The sequence below is a fragment of the Diadema setosum genome, chromosome 21, assembly GCF_964275005.1.
Source record: "Diadema setosum chromosome 21, eeDiaSeto1, whole genome shotgun sequence".
Lineage (NCBI taxonomy): Eukaryota > Metazoa > Echinodermata > Echinoidea > Diadematoida > Diadematidae > Diadema > Diadema setosum.
Genome location: NC_092705.1, coordinates 5448510 through 5472726, shown reverse-complemented (window position 1 = coordinate 5472726; position 24217 = coordinate 5448510). Strand labels below are relative to the sequence as shown.

At 40.4% G+C, this 24217-nt stretch overlaps 1 protein-coding gene across 1 annotated transcript; it reads left to right on the top strand.

Moving 5' to 3' along the window:
* Positions 1-40: 40 nt before the first annotated feature.
* LOC140244513 (eukaryotic translation initiation factor 2A-like) lies at positions 41-23782 on the top strand. Its single transcript, XM_072324143.1, has 18 exons — positions 41-113; positions 5872-5941; positions 6716-6784; positions 7673-7791; positions 8977-9076; positions 10192-10274; positions 10860-10957; positions 11714-11831; positions 12522-12638; positions 14328-14396; positions 16045-16146; positions 16771-16811; positions 17330-17463; positions 18132-18357; positions 20055-20094; positions 21413-21495; positions 22011-22136; positions 23093-23782. Exons 1-18 carry the CDS (start codon positions 74-76, stop codon positions 23219-23221), a joined length of 1764 nt encoding a protein of 587 aa, XP_072180244.1. The 5' UTR covers positions 41-73; the 3' UTR covers positions 23222-23782.
* Positions 23783-24217: the final 435 nt, after the last annotated feature.

Sequence of the window (24217 nt, the reverse complement as noted above, 5' to 3'; positions counted from 1 at the left end):
CGTGTGAAGTCACCCAAGCGAGGTTGCGCTGTTGCTGATTCGCAGAGAGCTGCAGATAGAGACGCGAGGAAATATGGCTTCTTCTCAAAGTGTTCCTTGCCCCCAACTTGCCGGTTTGTATGATTTGCCCAGTAACATACTTTGAATCGTTTTATTCTGTAAATACATTTACTTTACAGAATCTCTGTCTCGGCCGGCCAGCGCTCCTTAGCTGTGTGTAGTGTAGAATAGTCTAGTCCCATTAACTTAAAATGAAGTCGGCAGTGTATCTTCTTCTTCTTTTGTTGACTTCCTCCACTCAGTCCTGCAGAACTGCCGTAGATTCGCCGAAATTTTAGCGATACACTGATTGTCATGTACTAATGTGGTCAGGGGTCAAGCCAGAGGTAACAGACAGGAATCAACACAATATCAATAAACAACTGCAAAGTCAGCAGGAGAGATGCCCAAGACAAGATCAAAACAAATAAACAGTATTACTAGAGTAAAATATCCCGTTTGCGGCAGTTTAAGCATTGTTAAGGGTTTTTCCAACTTGTAAACAAATCAGGCAAATTATTTTCAACCATTTCATATATCATAGACAAGATTATTCATTAACGCAATTGTTTTCATGAAAGAAATTTACCGCTGACCAACGCAGTTTTCATGATTTACGAGGGCAAAACCCTGCACAATTTTCGCCGATAAGGGCGATATGCGACGTAGTATTTCTGCTTGCGGCACGATGTACAATCCCTATGCAATACGCGCGTGCTCCGCGATCTTTAGCTGAACGCCTTTACATGTCTCGTGAACATTGCGTAAGCGCCAATTCCCATTGCGAAAGCATGTGAAAATAGCGTGCGCACTTGCATTGGCCGCAAACAAGATCGCAATTCTTGCGGTGTTGTTGATGTCTTTCTCGTGTTTTTCTCATTTTTTTTCGATGATAACATCCACTTTCTGAAAAAAATGGCTGCCCACATCGGCTCGCAAAAATTCTATTTTACGTGAGGATATGTTTTCAAAATCCATGAACATCAAGAAAACGACAAAAAATCCAGTTTCTTGGACCATTGTTTCTTAGCTGTTATGTTAAGAAGTACCGAAAATTTCATTTTGGATGCGATATGTTGTCATTTAGGTGAGAAAATTTCACTTTCGTCAGAGATCGTGCCCTTTTTATCGGTTGGTTTTTGTTGATTGCTAGTGTGTTAGTATATGTGTAGTGTGCATGTAATGCACTTGTCAATGTAATGACTCACCCCACTACCCCCGGACATGGGTGCGTCATTTCCTCGTTTGGTCCGTCAAATTTGTGACCCAGGTGTTCGTCATTTTACCAGCTTTGTCCGTCAAAATTTTGACCGAGGGGTGCGTCAAAATCCCATCATTGTCGGTCAAATTTTTGACCGAGGGGTGCGTCATGGTACGTCACTTGGCTATGGAAAATAACACGCATTACTCTGAACCGAGGGGTGCGTCACATGGCTATAGCCTATGGAAAACTGCACGCATTTTTGCCCGCTACCAGTACCGTAACACACGTACCGCGAGTGAAATTACAGTGAGCATTTTCCCGCGGCAAGTGAAAATCAAAGTCGGGAAGCGTTTTGGAATAAGAGGGAAAAATGCTTGCCAGAATCTGGCAAGCAAATAATTCAAAAGCCATCCTTTCTCCTCACATTTTCTATCCAACAAACCCATGAAATCACGCATACCGTACTCAATCTCAAACCAGGGACTGTTTAGCGATGTAACAATTTCAACCTTACTGTCGAACACTTAGTGCCTATTGCATATTGCGATGCAACACCAACACACATTGCTATCGAAGAAAGTTCGTTTAGGCCTATATTCCAATACAATGTGCGTCTAAATAATGTTCTGTGGTGACAAAGGCGAATTTTTGACAGTAAAAGAAGCGGCAGCAGAAGAAACTGCCTGCCGCATGCCATTTTTTGCTCGCGGGATTAGCCCGACGAGACGCGCGCGACGCTGTTTTTAGTACGCTGTGCGAATCTCTACATACAGCGACTGGGCTGTGTATAGGTACTCACGGGAATGCCGTGGCGTGGTGTGTACCTGCGCTGCAGTATGCATCCACCGGACTAGCAATGGCCGCGCACATACAGCGCATCTGCACACATGTGATTGTCATGTATGGATTGCATGCACAGAATACATACTACTGTACGGAATATCGTAGCAGCAGCGTGATGTACGGTGAATGACGGTACAGTGCTTACAGGGCCAGGGTAAGGGAAACTTGCAGAAACTTTTACAAATTATGTTTACGAACCAAAACAAAATGAAATTGCTTGAATAAAACGTATGCAAAAATCGTTTCAGTATTTTCGGGGGTGTGTCAAATGTACCGAGGATGTCCGTCAAAAAAGTGACCGAGGTGTGCGTCACTTTCAACGTGTTGTCCGTCAAAAAAGTGACTGTGGTGTTCGTCACTTGCAGCGTTTTGTCCGTCAAAAAAGTGACTGTGGTGTCCGTCAAAAACCCCGTGTGGTCAGTCAAAAAATGACCATGACGCACCCATGTCCGGGGGTAGTGGGGTGCGTCATTACATTGACAAGTGCATAACAGTGCAATGCTGTGTTTAGCTGTATATTACCGTTTAGGTTGTACCTGCCGCGAACGGCTGCATGGCCGCTTACTGACGCAGTTACTCTAGTAGACTAGTAGGGTAACATCCCCAGTATTCGGTCACTTAGTCTTAAGCTTTTTTGCAATATTTTTCAAACTAAAATAATACATACTTACATCATATCTACAGCAATGTATGTGAAATATATCAAATTTCTTAAATCTCAACTTTCATTTTGTTAAATATCTCACAGAATTGCACAAAATCCCGAAATATTTCACCTTGAAAATTCCCCAGTATACGGTCACCGGCACCAGTATTTGGTCACGCAGTGTGCGCGTTCAAAGTTAATGCGTGTTCAAGGCAGCTGAAAAATGCGCTCGCACGCTACCTTGTTGGCGCAAAATTGCATCGGGGATGCTGCAGCGACCGTTGGTGACTGAATACTGGGGCCTCGGCACTTGCATTGAACCCTTGTACATTGGGACACTGTATCGGCACGTACGGAAATTTTGTTTTTCTTTTGCGTTTTTGAGGATACCATTACACTCCAAGCTTGAGATAAGCGAAAAATCCCGCGAGAGAATGGCGTATTTCTCAATTTTTAGCGCTTTTCCGGCGACCCGTACTCTTAAAACTGGGCCTTATCCGCGCGCGCTTTTGGAAAGTAGCACCGATTCTGCACTTTTGACGGTAAAATTTGGGATTTTGGATGGATTTTTGGAGGGGGCTAAGGGAGTTTCCTGTTGTGAATGAGTGTGCAAGTATGTGAATTAATGTGATTTGCGTGTGTTGTGACAGTTGAACTTACTGGCTGGTGACTAAGTGATAAGTGACCGAATACCGGGGGCTGACCGAATACTGGTGCCCTTACCCTAGACCTTCTACAGATCAAGCAGCAGATGTGTACAGGTTACAATGTCATACTCATAGATGAGCGAATCACATGCATATCCTATCAGCAAGGAAACGAAGAGAGTTGATGTGGAGAAATGCAAATTCTTCCTGGGAAATATTGGGGTCACTTGTTCCGATGAGTACTGTTTAGGCTGGCAGTGAGTGTGGCTTGCTTGTCTAGGGGCCTCTGGGAGAGCAGTTTCTGTATTCTTTCTGGCAGGTGCGAGATGTACTGGTACAAGTTATACAACTACAAGTGTATGTCTTCCTCTCCTTGACCTTGGCATAAGTTTACAGCACGCATTCCCCAAGGAGATGTGTGATGGTCTCATCTTTAGAATGACAGGGGCATCTGGTATTCTGTTGCTTCCCAAGCAAGGTGAGACGGTTGTTAGTAGGATAGTCTCCACAGAGCAGCTGACACTTAACTGGTATTGCCTGTCGAAGTGAATGCGAGTCGAGCCGGGCGGGCGGGGAGAAGGGTAGTACCCTGAGGGGGTCCAAGGAACTAAGGAGGTGAAGTATGGACTTGGTGACCATTGCCTCTTTGGATTTGTCTTCTCTATGGCCCAGGACTGCTGCACTGGTGATCCTATTCCACTGCTGAAAAGTGGTGGGCATATTCATGACATCTTCTAAGGGTGATAGATTGTCTTGGTGAAGAAGGGTCTTGAAGGCTTTGGCTGTTTTGGAGTCTGGGTGATGACACAGCATGTGCTGGAACAGACAGTAGCTGCTAGGTGTTAGTGCGATCAGCTTCCCGAGCAGCCTGAGCTGAAGTATGGCTATCTTGTCAAAAACATTGGGAAGCCCAGTCAATATTTGAACAGATTCGTTGGCTGTGGAACGAGGGAGTCCTAGCAGGGTTTTGAATAGGGTCTCCTGGGCCTTGTCTAGGCTATTCATAGCAGCCTTTGTGAGGTACGTTGCATCAGATCCGTATCATATGTCACACGCGGTAGGCAGAATTACTCTTACAGGGATGCTATGACAGTTGGTGTGAGTCCCATGTGGAAGGTTCCTAGTCCTGTAAGTGCGTACAGAGTCTTGTTGGCCGTGGAGATCATCTTAGGACTTGGGTCATGGTTACCAGTAGAACGGATGATACCAAGGTGGGGGTGTTTGTCTACCTGTGGTATTGTATCTGATCCAAACTGCCACAGGTGTGTTGTCTGAGGTCCTTGTCCAGTGATGATGACGGCACTCTTGGCAGCATTGATAGTGTATCTCCACTTATTAGTGGACTATTCATACACTATCTGGAGCATGCTGTTCAGCTCATCTGCTAACGTTGCTACAGTACATGAGCAACATCATCTGCCAGAACCAGTGTACCAGTGTAGATAGAGTGTACGGAAGACCCAAGCCCTGAGTCCCGGAATCTTGTGATTAGACCATTAATATTGATGTATACCAGGTCGAGCAGGGGGATAGGATTCCGCCTTGTCTGACACCCTGCCTCACACGAAAGGATTCGCTTGTTCTGCCATTCCACCAGACCTTGGCTGTCAGGCCTTCGTACAGATTCTTCATGAGCGGCCAGAGGCTTCCATGAAGAACACCTGCTTTGAAGAACTTTTATAGTAGCAGGCCATTGTGCCATACGGTATACAGGGCCTTTGCTGCATCTAGATAGGCCACAAAGGTTTGCATCTTGTTGAGTGAGTTACTCTCAATGACGATGTTCAGGGTGCTTGCCAGTAGCATACAGAATCGTAAAACCTAATCAGTGAATCACAAAGTAGAATTTAGTAAATTTTAATGACTAGTAAAGATGGTAGACCCACACATATGCAGATGCTCCTGATCCTGTTTAAAAGAAGGCAGCCTTACTGAATAGAATAAAAGAGTTGTTTAAAAATAAAAGTAAACAGATCTAGTGACCTCGAGACGAGTCTTTATCTTACACTTTGTGATATAAGTTGATGAGATTCTGTGAGTCCACAGTACAAAGAGTCCTCCAAAACTCTCATGCACTTTTTAACAAACAGTCTCACCCCTGGTGCTTGTTAAAAGACCCAGTTGTAGGCAGCAGCACTGTAGCATGGCCGTGGGGATAGATACCATGGAATGCCGAATGGTAAGGCTGGTTTTCAAATGTACCTCGGTGGTCTGCGAATGAATCGGGCCACCCATGAATCCCCATGCTACTGGATCTTTCTCCTTGTAGCTATCTCGTATGCACCAGTCTTAAGAGATGCCTGTGAAAAACAATTTCAATTCATACACGTAGGACATAGCATCACTGAAGAATTCTGAGCTGTAATGATCCTACTTTAATTAACTCTCAGAGTCACAAATTTATATAATGTTTCAATCTCTTTGTGTGCCAGTGTGTTTCTTTGCCTTTAATGTATCTGGTCGTCTCTTTGTCTTTATTTGTTTCTTTGCAGTGAGGGGAACAGAAGGTGTCTTCATGATAGAAGGCCCTCCATCATTTGCCTTCAATGAAACATTTGGAAGGTGAGGGGAGCATCCTCCTGATCATGCACACTCCATATCTGAAAAGAATTTTTGAGAAGAATTTGTCTATACTGTTTAGATGCTAACTTACTGTACATTAAGAAATTTCATGCAGTTTAGTTTTAATGCTGATTCGAGTCAGACAAATTTCACATGGTTTTACTTTTGCTGACTTTTGAATTGTTGTTTGTAATATCTGGTATGGTATGACTTGTGGCAAAATGCAGAAATCAGAATATCTGTTCTTTTTACATTTACCCACATATCAACAGATGAAAAGTTTACAACATACTGTAAAAGTGGAAATTTTCGCGGTGTTGAAATTTTCGCGCATTTCGCGCAACCAGAAACTAGCGCGAAAATAAAAACACGCGAATATTTTTGCTTGCCATACGTTTCTGTGCGTGATGTCTTGATCCCGCGGAATTAAAAACACGCGAAACTCTTCTGACCCGGCCTAGCGCGAAAAATTAGTCCCGCGAAAATATCCACTTTTACAGTATGCTATTTCATGCTTACAGAACATAAGTGAAGTATCATGCGAGATCTCTATGTTATGATCTGGTTCGAGCAAAGTATCATTGTCAATTTCTGGTCTCATTTATGGTCTGATTCTAACCTTTTATTTTCATACTTGAAATAAAAACAAATTTGCAACATTAAGTCAAAATGAGAAATCCTTATAAAACATATTTTTTGCATTTAAAATGCCCTTTGTCCTTTTTTTTTGTGTGTCAAATACCCTTGACTTTTTATTTTACTTTTCTGTTGCAGGGATGCCAAATGTAATGTAATGGTCTTCGGCCCAAAGGGCAGGCAGTTTGCATACTGCAATGGTCAAAGGTATGTTACCTCTGCTACAGGTACTGTCTTTCCTGACCTTGACTAACTTATCAACATCATCTTCCATATTTTAATTTTTTTTTAATCATTACGCTTCTATATGTTTATACCCAAGGGAAGAGAAATGAACAGTAATTTTTGTGTTTCATAGATGTTAATGTGACATGCGCAGAGAATGAGTCTGTCAAGATTATGTTTGAATGTCTGCGCGTAGTAAAGAGCATTGATGTTCAGACCACTGATAAGTGATCCAAGCTAAACAAGCAAATTCAAGAATATTGCAGATGTGCTGATGCTCAGTAATGTACTTGAAAAAAAGAAGAATATGTATATAGATACATATGAATATACTGCAGAGTTGAATGATTATAGTATAAAGTTGCTGAATTTTCTTCAAATGTTTAATTTTATTAACTTCATCGTTAGCACTTCATTTCTCATTCAATATCAAATTGTCAAACTAGGTTACAGGGAACCTTTACAAAAGTAAACAGAACATAGCCTGTATTGTGTTGTCTGCAGCACTACAATAAGATTTGGACCCATGTAGAAAATTAATCCTGAATTTAGTCTATTACCAGTGTGACATATGACAGCCAATGATGTGGGAGTGTAAATGATTTCAGTGTTATTATCTTTCTAATGTCTATCTATCTCTATCTATCTATCTATCTATCTATCTGTCCATCTATCTGTCTATCTATCTATCTATCTATCTATCCATCCATCTATCTATCTATCTATCTATCTGTCCATCTATCTGTCTATCTATCTATCTATCTATCTATCTATCTATCCATCCATCTATCTGTCTATCTATCTTATCTATCTATCTATCTATCTATCTATCTATCTATCTATCTATTTATCTATTTATCTCTTTTTCAGTGTATTTGTGATGCAGCTCCCAAACTGTGAAACCTTACTGCAGGTGGATCGCCCCAAGACGTCATCACTGGCATTTTCCCCAACTGGCAAATATCTAGCTACATGGGAGGTCTACTACGGTGAGTGCAGATACACATATTTCCATTTGTTAATCTAAGCATCTTCTTGCATTTTTGTTTGTTCGTTTTCATTCATTTTCAGTTCAATTCAGTTTTGAGAGTTTCCTTCTAGATATCAGTTGGCGATATCCCTTAGTATGATTAAGATAACAAACACTTGAGTTATGAGATCAGGTACATGACACTTTAGTCTGAATATCATTTTGTTACATGTAATGCCAATTGATGAATTACTTTTCTGATTACAAAACCAATGAAAATTTTGACTGAGTAGTTTTGCTTGACCACTTTTTACTACCTTTACTACCTTTTCCAGAGACATACTCCACTTAGTAATGGCATACCTTGCTACACAAGTTCACAGAGCAATTGTACAGGGCATATTATGAGTCACCACTCTTGTGCTAGCAATATGTAACCTCTTTGCGCATGACACAGAAATATAAGTCTCAACCACCTATGTGAATTAGGTGACTTGTTGATGATGTCATTGCCTCACAAGTTTCCCAATGACCTGTACACAAATCATCACATCATTTCTCTGTTTGATTTGATGCCAAAAAAACGAAGACTTGTATCCTTCACCGAGAAAAGTTTTGTCGCGTTTTGATAACATTGTATTGGTGGCTGTTATGGGGAAAGGGTTGTAGTTGCCAAATGCACATTTAATTAAAGATGTATTATGATATTTTTATGCATTAGCACTGTAAGAGTTGTGAGTTAATGACATCTTTCCCCGAACTTGTGAATATGGTTATGACTAATGTCACTAGTCATAGACAACTTGTAAATTCTGAAATTCTGTAACTCTCTTATCTTTTATACCGGTACCAAATTTTATGAAACTTTGAACCATTCTTTTAGTGTAAATCAACTCCTGTTATATTAATATCAACTTGAACATGGTGTAGAATAATTTTACGCTTAAAATCTGTCCCTAGATTAGAATTTCACCATAAACCTGTCTTTAGTGAAGAAGGACATTTTAAACCTGTCCATAGTGTAGATTACCTCTTTAAACCCTGTCCTTGGTGTCAAATTACACTTTAAACTTGTCCTTAGTGTCAAGTCAGATGCTGTTCAGTGTTTGGAAACCTTGAGAGTCACATTGTAGCATTCATGTCATTCTGATAATATTCCTTCAAATTCATCTCACTGTCTGTCACACATTTTGAATACATGCAGTCACTCCTGAGATGACCGGACCTAACCCCAATGTGAATGTATGGGACATTGCGACTGGAAGATGCGTGAAGTCATATATTCTACGTCAACATGATGCATGGTAAGCTCCTTGATTCCCCATCTGCAGTGAGCCTTGAGTCCAGAGAGTGAGACATTACACTCTGCCCACTGGGATGTGTTACATCGATTGACTCCGTTCTGGTGTTCTCATTAGTCCCGGCAATGTGGGAAAAGTCCCGCACTGTGGGACTTTCTCCTCGAAAACCATAATGTGAACACTCACTGGGAATTGTCCTCCCGTTTCCGCAAAGCATGTTGGGTCTGGGGACAAGATTTGGAGGGGAGAGTGACCTTGGGGTGCAATTAATAGCGTCCAGCTGTATTCATCAAATGTGCGCATGCACAATGTCTGGTTTCAAGTGGCAGAGCTTGCCCCAAGCCCCGATTGCCCATGCAGCTCAGGGACAGTTGAGATAAGTGGTGTGGACAGTCAGTCTTAAAAAGGATGAAATCTCTGGTGAACTGTCCCTGCAACGCAGGGTCTAATGTGAATGCAGGGTCTGTTGTAAAGGCCAAACTTGTGGCACAATGGTGTCCACATTGTATTTCATCAGTTTCATGGTACCAAACAAGATTTCTGAAAGATGTATGTGATGAAAGATGAAAAATGGGGAAATAATGTAGGGCAGTGGCAGAGTTATGTGAATGCTAAAAACATTGTAGAATATTTTAGTTTGATTCCTGTTGGGCGTGTTCATCTTCAGATGCCGTATATTACCCACAGTGGCCCTCCTGACCCAGTTCAAGGTTTAGTTTCCTGACAGTGTAAGGGTTAAAGTGATGATGAGGTCCTCAGAAAGAGCAATAATTGCTTTGATGGCATGACCCTAGTTAAAGGAGATTTTGACTCATCAAGGCCTGGGGCTATTTTGCTGCAAAAATTGTGAAATTGATACCGTTGAATTACACCGCATAGAGAAAGATCAAATAGAACTGGCTGGACTCTATAAATCTGCTGAAAATAGGAAACACTTTACAAAAATTTGGTTATTTTAACAGTGAACATTTCCTTTAGTATTTGTAAATATGATATTAGAACTTCGATCATTCTGAAGCTGAAATGAACAGTAGCATGTTTTTAAACATATTGATTATAGTAAATGATGATCAGATATTAATGAAATGATATTTAAGAGTAACCTGCTATTCCCATAGGCAGCCACAGTGGACCAATGATGAGAGGATATGTGCTGTCCAAGCCAACAGCGAGATTCACTTCTTTGAAAACAGAGATTATGGTGAGCATTCGTTTTTATGTCCTACATCAAGTAACTGTTGCCACTATCCTCACAAAGGAAGCACAGAGTGATAAAATGTTTGAAATGTGGGGGAACTGACAATCGTCTTTTAAATTTTTCATATGGACTTAATTTCTAATCTTCCTCCTCTCTCTCACCCTCACATTTACTTTGTGTCTTTATGAAACACTTTAATGTTTTATTTTTGTCATAAAAAAAGGAGATTGTTTGAGAATCTCAGTCATCTTTTTCGCATGATAGATAAGAAGTCTCATGTTTTATTCTCACTTTGCTTAAAATGATTGATTTGCCACAACAAAATCATCAGATATTTGTATATCATACCAATGATCAAATTATTGTTTCGAGTGTTGACTGTATCCTCATAGCATGCATCATGTCACTTCTCATAAGTTTGACTATGATATGAAAGCTGTTTACCATGCCAAAAGAAGGAAAAAACTGTGTTCAGGTAAATCTTTCAGCTAAAAACAAAACTAATCAGAAAAACAAAAATGCCTGTCTTGCCACAAAGTGTAATTCAAGCTGGATGTCCATTCATCTCTTACTCCTTGGATCCATCAGGAAAAATCGTCAACAGGTTACACCTGCCCAAAGTCATGTGCCAGATGTCCAAGGCTGGATCACCCCCTCACGTGGCGGCCCATATACCAGGCAATAAGGTGAGAGGTCGTGGAAATCCTCTGACTTCTGGGAAGCTTAGAGGGCAATACCATCCTGATATGAGCATTGCGTCATATAAAAACAGAAAAATCAGAAAAGTTTTGTAGATCAGTGAAAATTTGGGGGAAAAATGAGACACACACAGGAAAAAAGTGATAAACCAATAAAGTTTAGAGAGTCAGACAAATTGGCGACGCTGGGTGAGGTAGGTGTTGAGCAGCTTTCCATTTCGTTTGTACACAAAAAGTCACACATTTTAGTTTTTCTCTTGGTATATGATAAGAGTAATATATTTTTTGCATGTCCTCCTAAGTTGATAAGTTCTGTCTCTGCAAAAAAAAAAAAGATTGTGAAAAAAGAGAGTTAATGAAATTTTTGTGTGTAAAGCTTAGTTTACTGTGTGACAATCTGTCATTAATGATTATTATATTAATGATGATGATAGTAGTAATTATGATTAAAACGTGAAAACATATGGATTATTATTATCATTGTTACTATTTCTGTTACAATGACATGAACAGGAATAACAATCTAAAAAATTGTATGATTGATGGCGTCATTATCATTTTGGCGATCATCTTTCTTGTAAGATTGTTACAGGGTTGTCTAGTCTTCACATGACCGTAGAAGAAATATAAAAACTTACTTCATACATTTACATACAAACACATGGATTCGGGAACATTCATGAAACATGCAGATTTCAAATCTTTGATGAACGTGATGCTCCATGCATTTGTTCTGTCCGTCAGGGAGCACCGCATGCTGTCCGTCTGTTCCAATATCCAAAATTCGATGGTCCGGGGTCCATGTTGGCCAACAAGAGTTTCTACAAGGCAGACAAGGTGGAGATGCTGTGGAACCATAAAGGTATTAACGGAGTGACCCTGAAGTGACCCACATACCTATCCCAACTGTGTAACTGTGTGCCCATATAAACATGCCTTTAATACAAAATTCATCAGTACAATGTAGGTCAAAACTTAGGTTCTAGATCAGAACTCTGGTGACTTTCAGAGTACAGGGGAATGGGCTTCCATCTTCCCCAAATTCAATGTGTTTGGTTATCCCATTTCTCTTTTCTCATTGCATGGCGAGCTTTCAAGAATTTTTTTCTTTTTCTCCTTGATGCCTTTTGTTCTATTTCAGACCATTCTTTACAACCGTATTTATGACCCCCCCAAAAAATGAAATTCTAAAAAATTTTCCATTTGCCTGTATGAATTATATGGAAACAGACTTGCTGTTGTGATCTACAAGACTAGAATTGGCTTTCCGGAATCCTTTCATTCTTAATCAATAATTTAGTGATTATGCAAATTTATGTACAAAATTAACATTTTGACCTAAATTGCTCATGTACGTGTAAGCCATGGGAATTATGGGGTGTTTTTTTTTTTTTTTTTTTGGTGGAAAAACGTATACAGCAAGGTTTGGAAAAGATTGCAAAAAAAAAAGAGGAAAAAAAAAAAAGCACCATAACCAGGCAAAACTCTAATTAGGTTCCAGGAATCACTTCCCATCAACATCCCATCCGCATTTGAATCTCTCTCATCACAGGATCGGCGGTCTTGGTGGTGGCGACGCAGGAGGTGGATTCCACGGGCAGTTCGTACTACGGCGAAACATCGCTGCACTTCCTCTCCGTTACGGGAGACAGCTCCAACGTCTCCTTCGGTAAGTGAGATTGCAAAAAGTCGGCTGGCATGGGGAAAGGTGTGAACGAGCATTCCGATATTCCTTTTGTTGCCCAGCCCAGATCTTGTTAGAACCAGTTTCATTGTTGTTTTGTGTTTTGGTTACTTTTTTTCAGACAGATTTTCATTTCCATGGAAATAAAATACCATCAAATGTTACCGTCTTTGGTCATCATCACATTTCAGACATTATGAAAATGAGGATACTGGGTGATAATCCAGTGGGCGCAAGTAAAGCCCAGTGACAAATGGATTTGGCATGAAGATGTTAAAGGACAAGTTCACCTTCATTAACATAAGGATTGAGAGAATGTAGCAATATTAGTAGAACACATCATTGAAAGTTTGAGGAAAATCGGACAATCCGTTCAAAAGTTATGGATTTTTGAAGTTTTTGTGCAGTCACCACTGGATGAGAAGACTACTGCAGTGTATGATGTCACATGTGTACAACAATATAAGGGAAATATAAAGAGAATTTCACAAAATTTCATCTTTTGAAAAAAGTACACATTCCCTTGACTCGTTACTAACATATGTTATGGGTACTATTATTTCCACTGCCTTTAGAAAGAGGCAAGTCAAGTGCTCTTTTATTATGCAAAAAAAAAATGAAAATACAATTGTATGTTGAATTTTCTTCACATTTTCTTTATACTGTTGTACTCATATGACATCATGAGCCTTAGTAGTCTCCTCATCCAGCGGTTCCAACACAAAAGTTTTAAAATTCATAACATTTGCATCGATTGTCCAATTTTCCTCAAACTTTCACTGATGTGTTCTACTAATATTGCTGCATTCTCTCAATCCTTATGCTAATGAAGGTGAACTTGTCCTTTAAGTACAGTGCACTCCCATTATAACGAACATGGTTATAACGAAATTCTCTTAAGAATGAAATAAATATTCAGGTTCCAAAATTATCATCTATATTTCTTTACATACTTAACTCTTTGGCTATAACAAAATTTTGATACAACGAAAGAAAACTGCTGGTCATGAGGACTCTGTTATAATGGGAGTAACCTGTGTATGCCTGCATTCTGTGTGAGAACCTTTTTGACTGTGTAGACCAAGGGGGGAAAAAAAGAGAGATTGGACATTTTTAACCCGTTGAGGACGAGTCCCGAGTATACTCGGGCAGGGGTCTATGGGAAATGCGTGTTGTAGCAAAATCAGTGCGTCCTCAACGGGTTAAGTATCAGCATAGATATGACTTTGCAACACTTTTGCTTTTTTGATTTATGGTTAAATCTCCTCATATTTCTCTAGTCGTCCAATATAGTGCTACCAATGCAATTCTCGGTCCTTTATGATGATGATGATGATGAAACAGCATTTGTATGGCGCCATTTATCTGTAGAAACATTCAAAGGCCACAAAGTTGCTGGAAAAGATAAGTCTTCAGTGCAGTCTTGAGTGTATTGAGGCTGTTGCAATTCCGAAGCTGGACTGGTAGCGAGTTCCACAGACGTGGTGCAACAGAAGAGAAGGCTCTATCCCCGTACATTTACAGGTCACAAAGCAGGAGAAATATTTCATTTTGCATTGATGTGTGTGACCATTGCCTAAATGTATGCAGGATTTGCTCTTTTTGCTTTTCTCTCATGCCCGAAGTAAGAACAAGGTTCTAGCATGTTTCACATTTTTGTTCTTTACTTTGCAGGCAAGAAGGGGCCGATATACAGTGTGGACTGGAATCCAAACTCCACAGAATTCTGTGTTGTCTATGGTTGTATCCTTTATTTGATCAGCAAGTTTGAAACTGATATTCCAGATATAACATGCATTCACACGCATCAGTAGCAGCTACTGTTTTGATTGACTGATCGGTTGATTGATTGGTTGATTGATTTGAATTTATTTCCACTTTGTGTTTGCAAAAACTTAAACACGTATATAACTACGGTACAATGATTACTACGTTACAATAAGATGTTGTTTTTTTCTTGACGTAAATGAAAGGCAAAATGTATACTTTAGCAACAAAAGCTAATACAAAACAGAGGTTAGGACAAGACAAAAGTGGACAGGCCTTAATAGAAAGCATGGCCTGTATCACTTTAATCCTCAAAAAATTTGATGTTTGACAAAGCATGTACAAAAAATGGTTTAAGTGAAAAAAAAATGTAGCTCCACTTAAGAGAAAGATAAATAAAGAATGAGTAAGAAAAAAAAAATGAAAGGGAGTAGACTGATAATGCTGCAAGAAATCTTGCATGATCACTGATTACAGGTTGTTGACATGGTTCACTATTCCATTATAAACAATTTTTTTTTTTTTCATTGCCAGGTTTCACAGAAGACAATACTAGTACTTTAAGTGTTAGGAGAGTAAATGAGTGTACAGTATGTACCAATGCGTGAACTAGTTGAAACAAGTTTTGTGACAACAACAAAAAAAAGGAGAAAAAAGATCACCACTGCAAGTATGTTAATGCAGTGGAAACCAATACATAAGTATGGTCTAAACTTAACGTGACAATGCATGTGCTGAAAATTACGCATTTCAAGAACTACCTGATATTCGTAAATTTGACATGACCAAAACTTGACTAAAGGGATTACTTAACAGGCAATTGCATGCCATAATGCAGGGCAGTGTGGAAACTAAACTTATGCAAGTGTCAGGATGGCTTGTGTGATCCAATGGCAGTGTCACTGAGTGTAGACAGCCAAGTGAAATGCATAGAATTGTCTTCAAAGCTAATGATATTGGAAGTGCTTTTTCTAGATGCAAAAGGAATTTATAGGGTGTCGAGGGGCAGGGGTTGTACATGTATCATGTTGAATAATCCCATTGCACATTGTACTCACTTTAACATCACAGCATTCTTACTGATCATTTGCACACACTGATATGACTAGATCAATCATTCAGTGTACAAAATATCGTACATGCATATACCAGGGCTCGACACTAAAGGTGGCCCGGTGGCCCGGGGCCACCAAAAACGCACGTCGGGCCACCAAAATTTCAGAAATGAAGAATTTGGTGGCCTGATCGGGCCACCAAAAAAGGTCGGATGTTTGCCTTTGGGCCACCAAAAATAAATGTTAGTGCGGAGCCCTGCATATACAGTACTGTATACACTGTTATTCCACATACAGACATTTTCCCAAATGTGAAGGTCACAGACATTTTCGCAAGATGCTGTTTTCGCGAATTGACACAGAGACCTGCATAAGCACACTATTACGCATGGTGACATTTTCACGTGTTGTTAAATTAGCAGTCCAACTGTGATTCACGAAATTCACGAAAATGAAACCCTCGTGAAGATAACTGTATCAAAGGGCAGCTCTGAAGGCTTGGATTGTGCTATTCTGCAGAGAATGGTATGATCGTACCTTATTTTCCTTAAGGGAATATTGCAATTCAGTCATGCCCGCGAAGGCAACGCTGTTTAACCTCAAATGTGAGCCCGTCTACGACTTTGGCACGGGACCAAGGAACTGTGTCTACTTCAACCCACAAGGAACCAATATCCTTTTTCATTTCTGCCCTTTAACCTGTTGAGTACGAGTCTCGAGTATACTCGGGCAGGTGTCTGTGGGAAGTGCGTGTTGTAGCAAAATCGGTCCGTCCTCAACGGGTTAAGCTTATCAGTATTGATTCATACTGGAGTTTGGAGTGGACGTGGCACTGGCATAGTTTGTGCATGTATAATTACAAGTCAATGTTTGAATAATATATTTTATGCTCCACCCACTTTTTTATGCCTCAGCCCCAAAATTAATACCCTTGGTTACCCTTGTTACCTGTTTAGATTGTCGATGCATTTCTACTGCCGTTCCTTGAGCTACAAGTAATAATCCAGTGGTTATGTTATGTGGAGTGTGGGGGGGGGGGGTATTGTGCATGTACAATTCTTTTCATGAGTATGATAGTGGTGATGGGTCAAGTTCAATAAAGTCACCAAACAAACAAAATCTATATGAAAAAGAATTGGCCTTGTGGAATACTGTAAAAATGGGCAAACCAAGTCCACAACATTATATGTGGTGAGGGAGAAAATCCCTTGCATGTGGCCATTTTGTTTATTAACTCCCCCCCCCCCCCCCAGAAAACTGAGAGAATTGTGGATATACCCTTAACAGCAGCTCACTTCTCGCTCTCGGAGGATTCGCCAATCTCAGGGGTCACATAGTGAGTAGAGCGTTATTTCTTCGTTTTCTTCTGGTACATGTCTTAAGCCACCTCCAAAAGAGATGTGGTTGGAGATGTACATGTATCATGTTTGATGCTGTAGAATTTGCAACCGTATGAAAATGTGCACATCGGGACAGGAGAGGAAATTGTTCTGTGTCTTGAGTTGCTGTGGTAACGTAGTACCATGGTACATCAGACGGAAAGACTCATCAGTTGTGATACACCTGAACGCTTTGCTGTGTGTGCCATTCATCACTCGTAGTCTTTTCATTCAACGATGGTGCCACCAAGACTTTAAAAATTCATATTTTTTGAACGGAATGTCCTATTTCATGCTTCACCAATGTTTTAGAAACAAATGTTGCAGCATTTGTTGGTCCACATATGTATATTTGGGGAAACTTCCCCCATAACCTACTGAAGATTCACGCTTCACAATGCCATAGACTTAAACACACAGACGTGCTAGCTGATAGCATTGACAGGGTTAATTAGTGATCTCTTTTCCACTTCAGCAATTCTGGGACCGAAAGAGCCTCAAGATGATCTCCCAGAGTCAGGCGGCAGATGCAACGGTGTTTCACTGGTCACCAGATGGTCAGCATTACGCTACCGCCGTCTGCGCGCCAAGGCTACGTGTGGGAAACGGGTAAGAGGAATTAAGCAAAATCAGTCTAAAGTCAGCAAATATCAATTTTGGGTTTTCTATATCGTAATTTTCAGCGTACTTTTAGCTTCATATAAGTGAAAACCAGACATCGATATGACCTTTCATCGTGAAGTTATGAGAGTTTGAATGAGAGTGTACAGTACAGACACAAATGGATAAAATTAACATATTTTGGTCCATATCTCAGAACAAACTTTGCCTCCTTTACACTGATTTGGCTTGATCGCACCACATATATTGATGCCTCCTTCTTCAACCACTCCTAGAACTGTCTTTAAAAGACCCAAATTGCAAATATTGTTCTCACTAAATACAATGTATACGGCACATGATTCTAGGACAATTATCCCAGACCCTTCCCCTGACACTACCCCCAATCCATAACCTAATCTTAAACCTAACCCTAATCTTTACTCTAACCCTATCACTAACCGGTATAAACTGGGGGGTAGTTGTCCTGGGAGGGGATTGTTCTGATACAATGGCACATACAGTAAATGGCAAAGTATGTAGTGCATTGTGCCGAAAGAGTCTCTTTTGTGATGTACAGCAGACATTGAAATTAATTCCCGATGGCCAAAAACTGCAACACGATTCCAAGCTCTGAACTCTCCCCCGAATTTCTCATGCAACTCTCGCCGACAAAGGTACAAGATCTGGCACGTGTCAGGGTCGCTGCTTCATGAGTACGTCGCACCGAACGACAAGACGTACATCTTCGACGTCGCCTGGCAGACGTTGCCAGCAGAGCTCTTCAAGGGCATGCCGATCTCGAAGCCCACCGCGCCGATCATCCAGTCCAGCGAGCCGCAGGCGTCCAAGGAGGTGTACCGGCCGCCGAGCGCCCGGGGAAAGCCGTCTTCCTTCAAATTGGTGAATAACCCTTTCTGTTCTACGGACTTTTGGCAGCGTGTCCAAAGCTATGGGGTTTTCTGTGACACCCGACACTCACAGCATGCAAAGGATTAACCCTATTCTAACTGGGCTATTTGAGACCAAGTTTTTACAGGGGGGGGGGGGGGGGTGAGGTTCAGTTTGACCCTCTGGAGATCTCAGCCACCGATGGTGGGATCGCTGCAAAATTTTTGCCTAAGGATAGAGCTGGATGTCAACTCCAAGATTATATGGTTATACAATAGAAAATTACTGATTTTCTATTTTTAGTTAATTATGCAAATGTATGCATGAAGTCATATTTTTGCCTGTAACTTCATTGAAAAGGCTGAAGGATTGCTAATTTTGGGGGTCAGAATTCCTCAAGACACATCAAACAATTTTCTTGCAAAAAAATAGCAGAATCAAAATTAATTTCTTTTGTGTTTTTTTTTTTTTGCCAAAATTTGTTGCAGACCCTCTTTCTAGCTTATCTTTGTTAGAATTAATCAATTTCAATGATTAAATGTTGAAATAATCTAATTTATATCAATTTATTTTGGGCTGACATGCATATGCAAAACATTGCATAACTTCAGAACGGTGTACCCAGATATTGCAAATTTGGTCTGACAATATGCGGGAGACTTTGAAGAAAAAAGTCATGAAATGGGGCTGCAAAATCTTTGGGCATTGTGGAATCAATGCGCAAAATGGTGAGGTTGTCAATTTGACCCCCCCCCCCCCAAGTAATTGTCACAAGAGTGCAGTCACTTAGCACTTGGCTGTCACTGCTGAGTGATCAGTTCAGACCAGTATGTGCTTTGGAAGTATTTATCTGGACATCTACATTAGTAACTGGACAAAATCTTAAAACTTGTTCAAATCTCCATAGTGATCATTATGACAGAGTGTAATTCGACAGCATTTCTGAAGTACGCAGATGCATATTACTGTCTTGTTTTCTTTTTTCAGTATTCAGTAACATGCATGTGAGCATGTTTTGGTCCAATCTAATTGGTTTTGTTTCAAATACTTGAAAATTCAATTGTATTTGTATGGATTTTTTGTTTTTTTTTGTTGTTTTTTTTGTTTTTCAAACGTGAATGTTTGCTCATGGGATGGAAATCAAAGATTGGTCTTTGATGGCTCACAGAATCGAAACAGTGGACATTAAAATCGTCATTCCGCTAATACTAGATCGATTGCCAATCGGTCTATGTAAACAGTGGGTGATTTGTGTGGATTACTATGACTTGGATGTCACTTGTTCATGTGATGCCAATTTGCAAAGGTGAATCATTCAGCATGGCTCTCATGTTCTTTGCATGGAGGGGGTGGGGATGCAAAATTCCAGGTTTGACTGGGAATTTACCACTTGAAAACATGAGAGTGCACTCCTTTCACATATACAGATTGTAGCTGAAAATTATTTGTGAAAAATGTCTGGTGGAACTCGTGTATTTTTCTTCTATTCTTTCTCTTATCACAGATAAGTATTCAAAGTTGACCTTCCAATTGCTCTATGCTGTAAAGATGTGGTATAATTTCGACATTCCTCAAATCACCTGCCACAAAATATACAAGTGTTTTGGTTATGCATAGTTTTGCGTCTTTTTATTCTTGTGACATTACGTTGTCCTGAGATTCAAGTATAATGTAGTTGTGTTCATTTTTTTTTTTGTCTCCACAAACAGAATGAAGACGAGCCACCACAGGCCTTGCAACAGGCTCAGAGTAAGTGGGATATGGATTAGCCAGATTAGGACAAGTTTGGCCTGCAACATCAAAGTTATATAACTGTGTAGTGCACATTTGCTATTGGTGCTTAAAAAAGTATGCTTTCGTCATCATCATCATCATTATCATAATCATATTATTTGTGTCATCATCAGTGTCACTAGTGTGTACGTTCAGACAGTAATCTTTAACCTTGAGGATAGCTACAATGTATCTTCCAGGATAAGCTCGTAGTTAAATATCACAGGGTTAGCGTTCTGTCGACGAGCCGCGGGGGATCCCCACTCATAGTTAAGCGTAAGACAGAACTTGTTGATAGAAATTTGTCGATAAGTGTACTTGGGGGGGGGGGGGGGACATTCTCTCTTCCTATCCTTGAGGATAGCTACCTTCAAGGATAAGCTTCGTCGTGTGAACGTGCATCGTAGTTAGGGGGCCAGAGCTTATCCTCAAAGATAGCTACATTGTATCCTCGAGGTTAAGGAACACCGTCTGAACGTAACTATTGTTAGTACTAGCATTCATTATCATAACAGCCATTGCAGTTTTCATCCTGTTATCACTTTCATTGTTCATGTTATCACCATCAGTGGAATCATCTCTGTCATTATAATCATCATAATCATCATTATAATCCTCCTCTCTTCCATCAATGCAATTTTCATCAATGTAATTATCCCCTCCATTGCCGACTTCATCACAGTACCATCCTCAATGTAGTGTGTCAATATCTGAAAATACACTGTTCAAAGTTATGAATATTCATGTCCCTGCGCACATTATGACGTATGCTTGGCGCGTAATAAAGAACAAGAGTTCTCATACCCACAAGTAAGCCTGCACAGAGTCGTGTCATGGATGTGAGTTTTGTTACTTTTCACCGCTTTTGAGAGGTCACAGCTGTCAAAACACATTGGCAACACAATAATTGAATACACCATGTATTACACAAATTGTGACCCTTACGACACTTTCGCGAGTGACTGAATTTGCAGTCAAGAACTGTGGTTACAAAATAAGAAATAATTGCTGCCTGTTTTCAGGAGGAAAGGAGGTAAAACCCTCATCACAATTTCTCTGTTGTTTATAGTTCAAGTTCTACTTCAGTGGTGTAAACATACTTTTCTTTTATGTTGCTATTTTTTTTTTTTGGGGGGGGGGGGGAGGGGGAAGAAGGCAAAACCATACTAGTTAACAACTGCAAATTGTGAAATTTCTTGAGTTTTGTTACACGGTGTACAAAGAAGACAACCTGCTCTGTGCTCAAGGCAGATGAAATGATTTTTACATCTTCTCTGCATTGTTGCTATTGCAGACCAGAATCTGTCCAAGTCGGCTCTGAAGAACAAGAAGAAGCGGGAGGCCAAGGCGAAGGCAAAGCAGGATTCAGCTAACATGGTGAGATGATGCTTGTAGTGTCTTTCCTTTCTCTCATTCTTTCCTTCTTTGTGCCTTTCATTTCTTTTTTCTGCTTATTTGTCTGTAATTAAAGCAGACTAGATGGATTTTATATACTGAATGAAATTAGATGAAATTTTACCTGGTCAATCGCAATGACATGAGTCATTTCATACATCAAGCGCTGCCATAGACATTTGCATTGCAATTGCAGTGGAGAAGGGTCATTTCTCGGGCAATGAAAGTCAAGCATTTGCAATAAAGGTGCACACATACATTAATGATCTACAGACTCCAGGAACCGGCCAACAATTAACATATGGATCGCATATGTACCCAAAGAGGGCCCTTTTGTACTTTGGGGCGGTTAGGTACGGTATGTTACACTTTGGGTCCTGTGGGGCAGAAGACAATTGTAGAATTTATGTCCCCAATTTTCATCCAATCAGAATCAAGAATTCACGAAATGAGGTATATGAAATATGACTTTTGTTCATCCACACCCCCAACCACAGGACACGCGATCTGCGGAGCAGCGAGCCGCTCTGGCAACGGCCAACTTCATCCTGTCGGACCCAGCCCCAGCTCCAGCAGTTGGTGCCGACGTTGAGGCAGAGAAGAAACTCAAGAATCTCAGAAAGGTGAGATGGGTCTCGACTCTGTGAGTTCACATATGAGTGGATGTGGTTGTTTTCGAGCCTTCATGGCAGAAACTGTAATGTGCTTGTGATGCAGTGATTTCTAGACATTTGACCAGGGTGAAGCCCAAGTCTGCCAAAATGAATATCAGACGACTTATTTTGACTTTTTGACTTTTTCATCATTATTTCTTTTTTTTTTTGTTAATGTCCTGTGGAAGAAAAACAAACTGAAAAATACTCCACTGCAACATTTCTCTCCGCAATGCATTTTAGGTGTTTTCATTTCCAAATCAGTGTTCTCGACAAACTGTCCCTAACTTCGTACTGATTGAGAGCCGTATTCGACGATTCCTGGATGCAGATCATGATCTGGATTACCACCAGAAACATGCTAGTTTGGTTTCTTGACCCATTTCTGACCTTCCTTGAAAAGTTTCGTCCGAATCCATTTTACGCAAAGTTACTATAAATAGAGATGGACAAACGACTAGCAAACCAAGACCAGAAATGCCAGCATGAACATAATCCCAGTGGTGGAGGTAATGACAATTACTTTGGTTGTAGAAGTGAGAGCAAAACTATTAACCCGTTGAGGGCGAGTCCCGAGTATACTCGGGCAGTGTCTATGGGAAATGCATATTGTAGCAAAATCAGTCTGTCCTCAACGGGTTGATAATGAATATTATGATGATGGTAGTGATGATAATGCTACTGTTTCTTCAGATGATTATAAAAAGTATGATGATACTGAGAATAATGATGAAAATGACAATAATTGTAGCATTATTATGGTACATAGATTTCCTGTGTACTCTTTTTCTAATGTTTAGTCAAGCACAGCAAACTGTTGCTGTAGGGCCCAAAGACTATACCAGCCTGTGACCCACATGTGATAATCTGCATCTCTGCATTTTTCTTTTTCTTTTTGTATTTTCCTCTTTGGTTGCTGCCCCCAGAAACTGAAGCAGATAGAAAAGCTGAAGGAGCAGCAGGCGAGCGGGAAGGAGCTGGAGAAGAATCAGCTGGAAAAGCTGACTCAGGAAGAGCAGCTGCTGGCTGAGATCGCCAAGCTGGAGCTTCAATGACCCCGTGATGACCCTCGCGAGCTTGACCTCTCCAAAATTCAGAGCCCAGACGCAAGCCGCATCTGCAGAACTTTACCTCACCTCCTTGTGAATCAGGTCATGAGGCATCAATCATATTAAGTGAAAAAAAGAAAGGAATAAAGCAAGGTAAGGTCTTTGTTCTGAATTATGGGTAGGCATTTGATGTGAGCAATACAGGCATTAGAAACATTGGAAGCTTTTCTGCAGTCTCGAAGGGTTTGGACCGAGGCGAGCTCGATGGCCTCTTTGAGTCAGATGAACGAGGTAACGTGACCCCTGTGACACTCGTAACTGACGCGAGTAACCCCGGCAGCTGCCCAAACATGAATGCTCGATAGAGTGCCCTGTTGGAATCTGTAAAGGAATCTGTGACTTAAAAATCGGCTGGAGCCATCAAGGCAAAAGAAAGTTGAGGAACATGGCTTCATACCCCCACCCGGCCCAATCAATCGTGTGTATGGTGGTGTCCTTGAAGCCAGAAGAAGCGGTAGTGAAAGATGTGAAATCATTTGATCTTTCAATTGCCCATTGAATCTTTATTCTGGCCAGTAAGCAATATATAGCCTTTAAAATGCATGTGTTGTGTAACAAAGTTTACATATACCTTTCTTTTTTCTTTTCTTTTCTTTTTTTAGAAATCCTTTCTTTGTATCCGCAAGGATTTATTATATTTGTGTGCGTGTGTGTGCAAGTGCACACTGTATTGGACATACTTGTAGTTCCAAAAAAAAGGCATATTTGAATTTTTCTTTTGTTTTCTGTTTTATGATAAGTAAGCCACTTCAATTCCACACACTACGTTGTGTTCTAAAAAGAGAATATTGCTTTTCTCCATGCTATTATGTAAAACACATAGTTCAGGAATGTTAGCGGTAATGCTGACCTTCCCACTAAGACTACACTGCGTGATGTTCCTTACTGTAAGTTGTCTGTAAGTCGTGTCCAAAAACTGTTAGCAAAATAAGATATTAGATA

Coding starts and splice junctions, on each gene's coding strand:
- LOC140244513 (XM_072324143.1), top strand. CDS start 74: ATGGCTTCTTCTCAAAGTGTTCCTTGCCCCCAACTTGCCG. Junction 7,792..8,976: donor TACATGGGAGGTCTACTACG/GTGAGTGCAGAT, acceptor GAATACATGCAG/TCACTCCTGAGATGACCGGA. Junction 16,147..16,770: donor CTTCAACCCACAAGGAACCA/ATATCCTTTTTC, acceptor ACAGCAGCTCAC/TTCTCGCTCTCGGAGGATTC.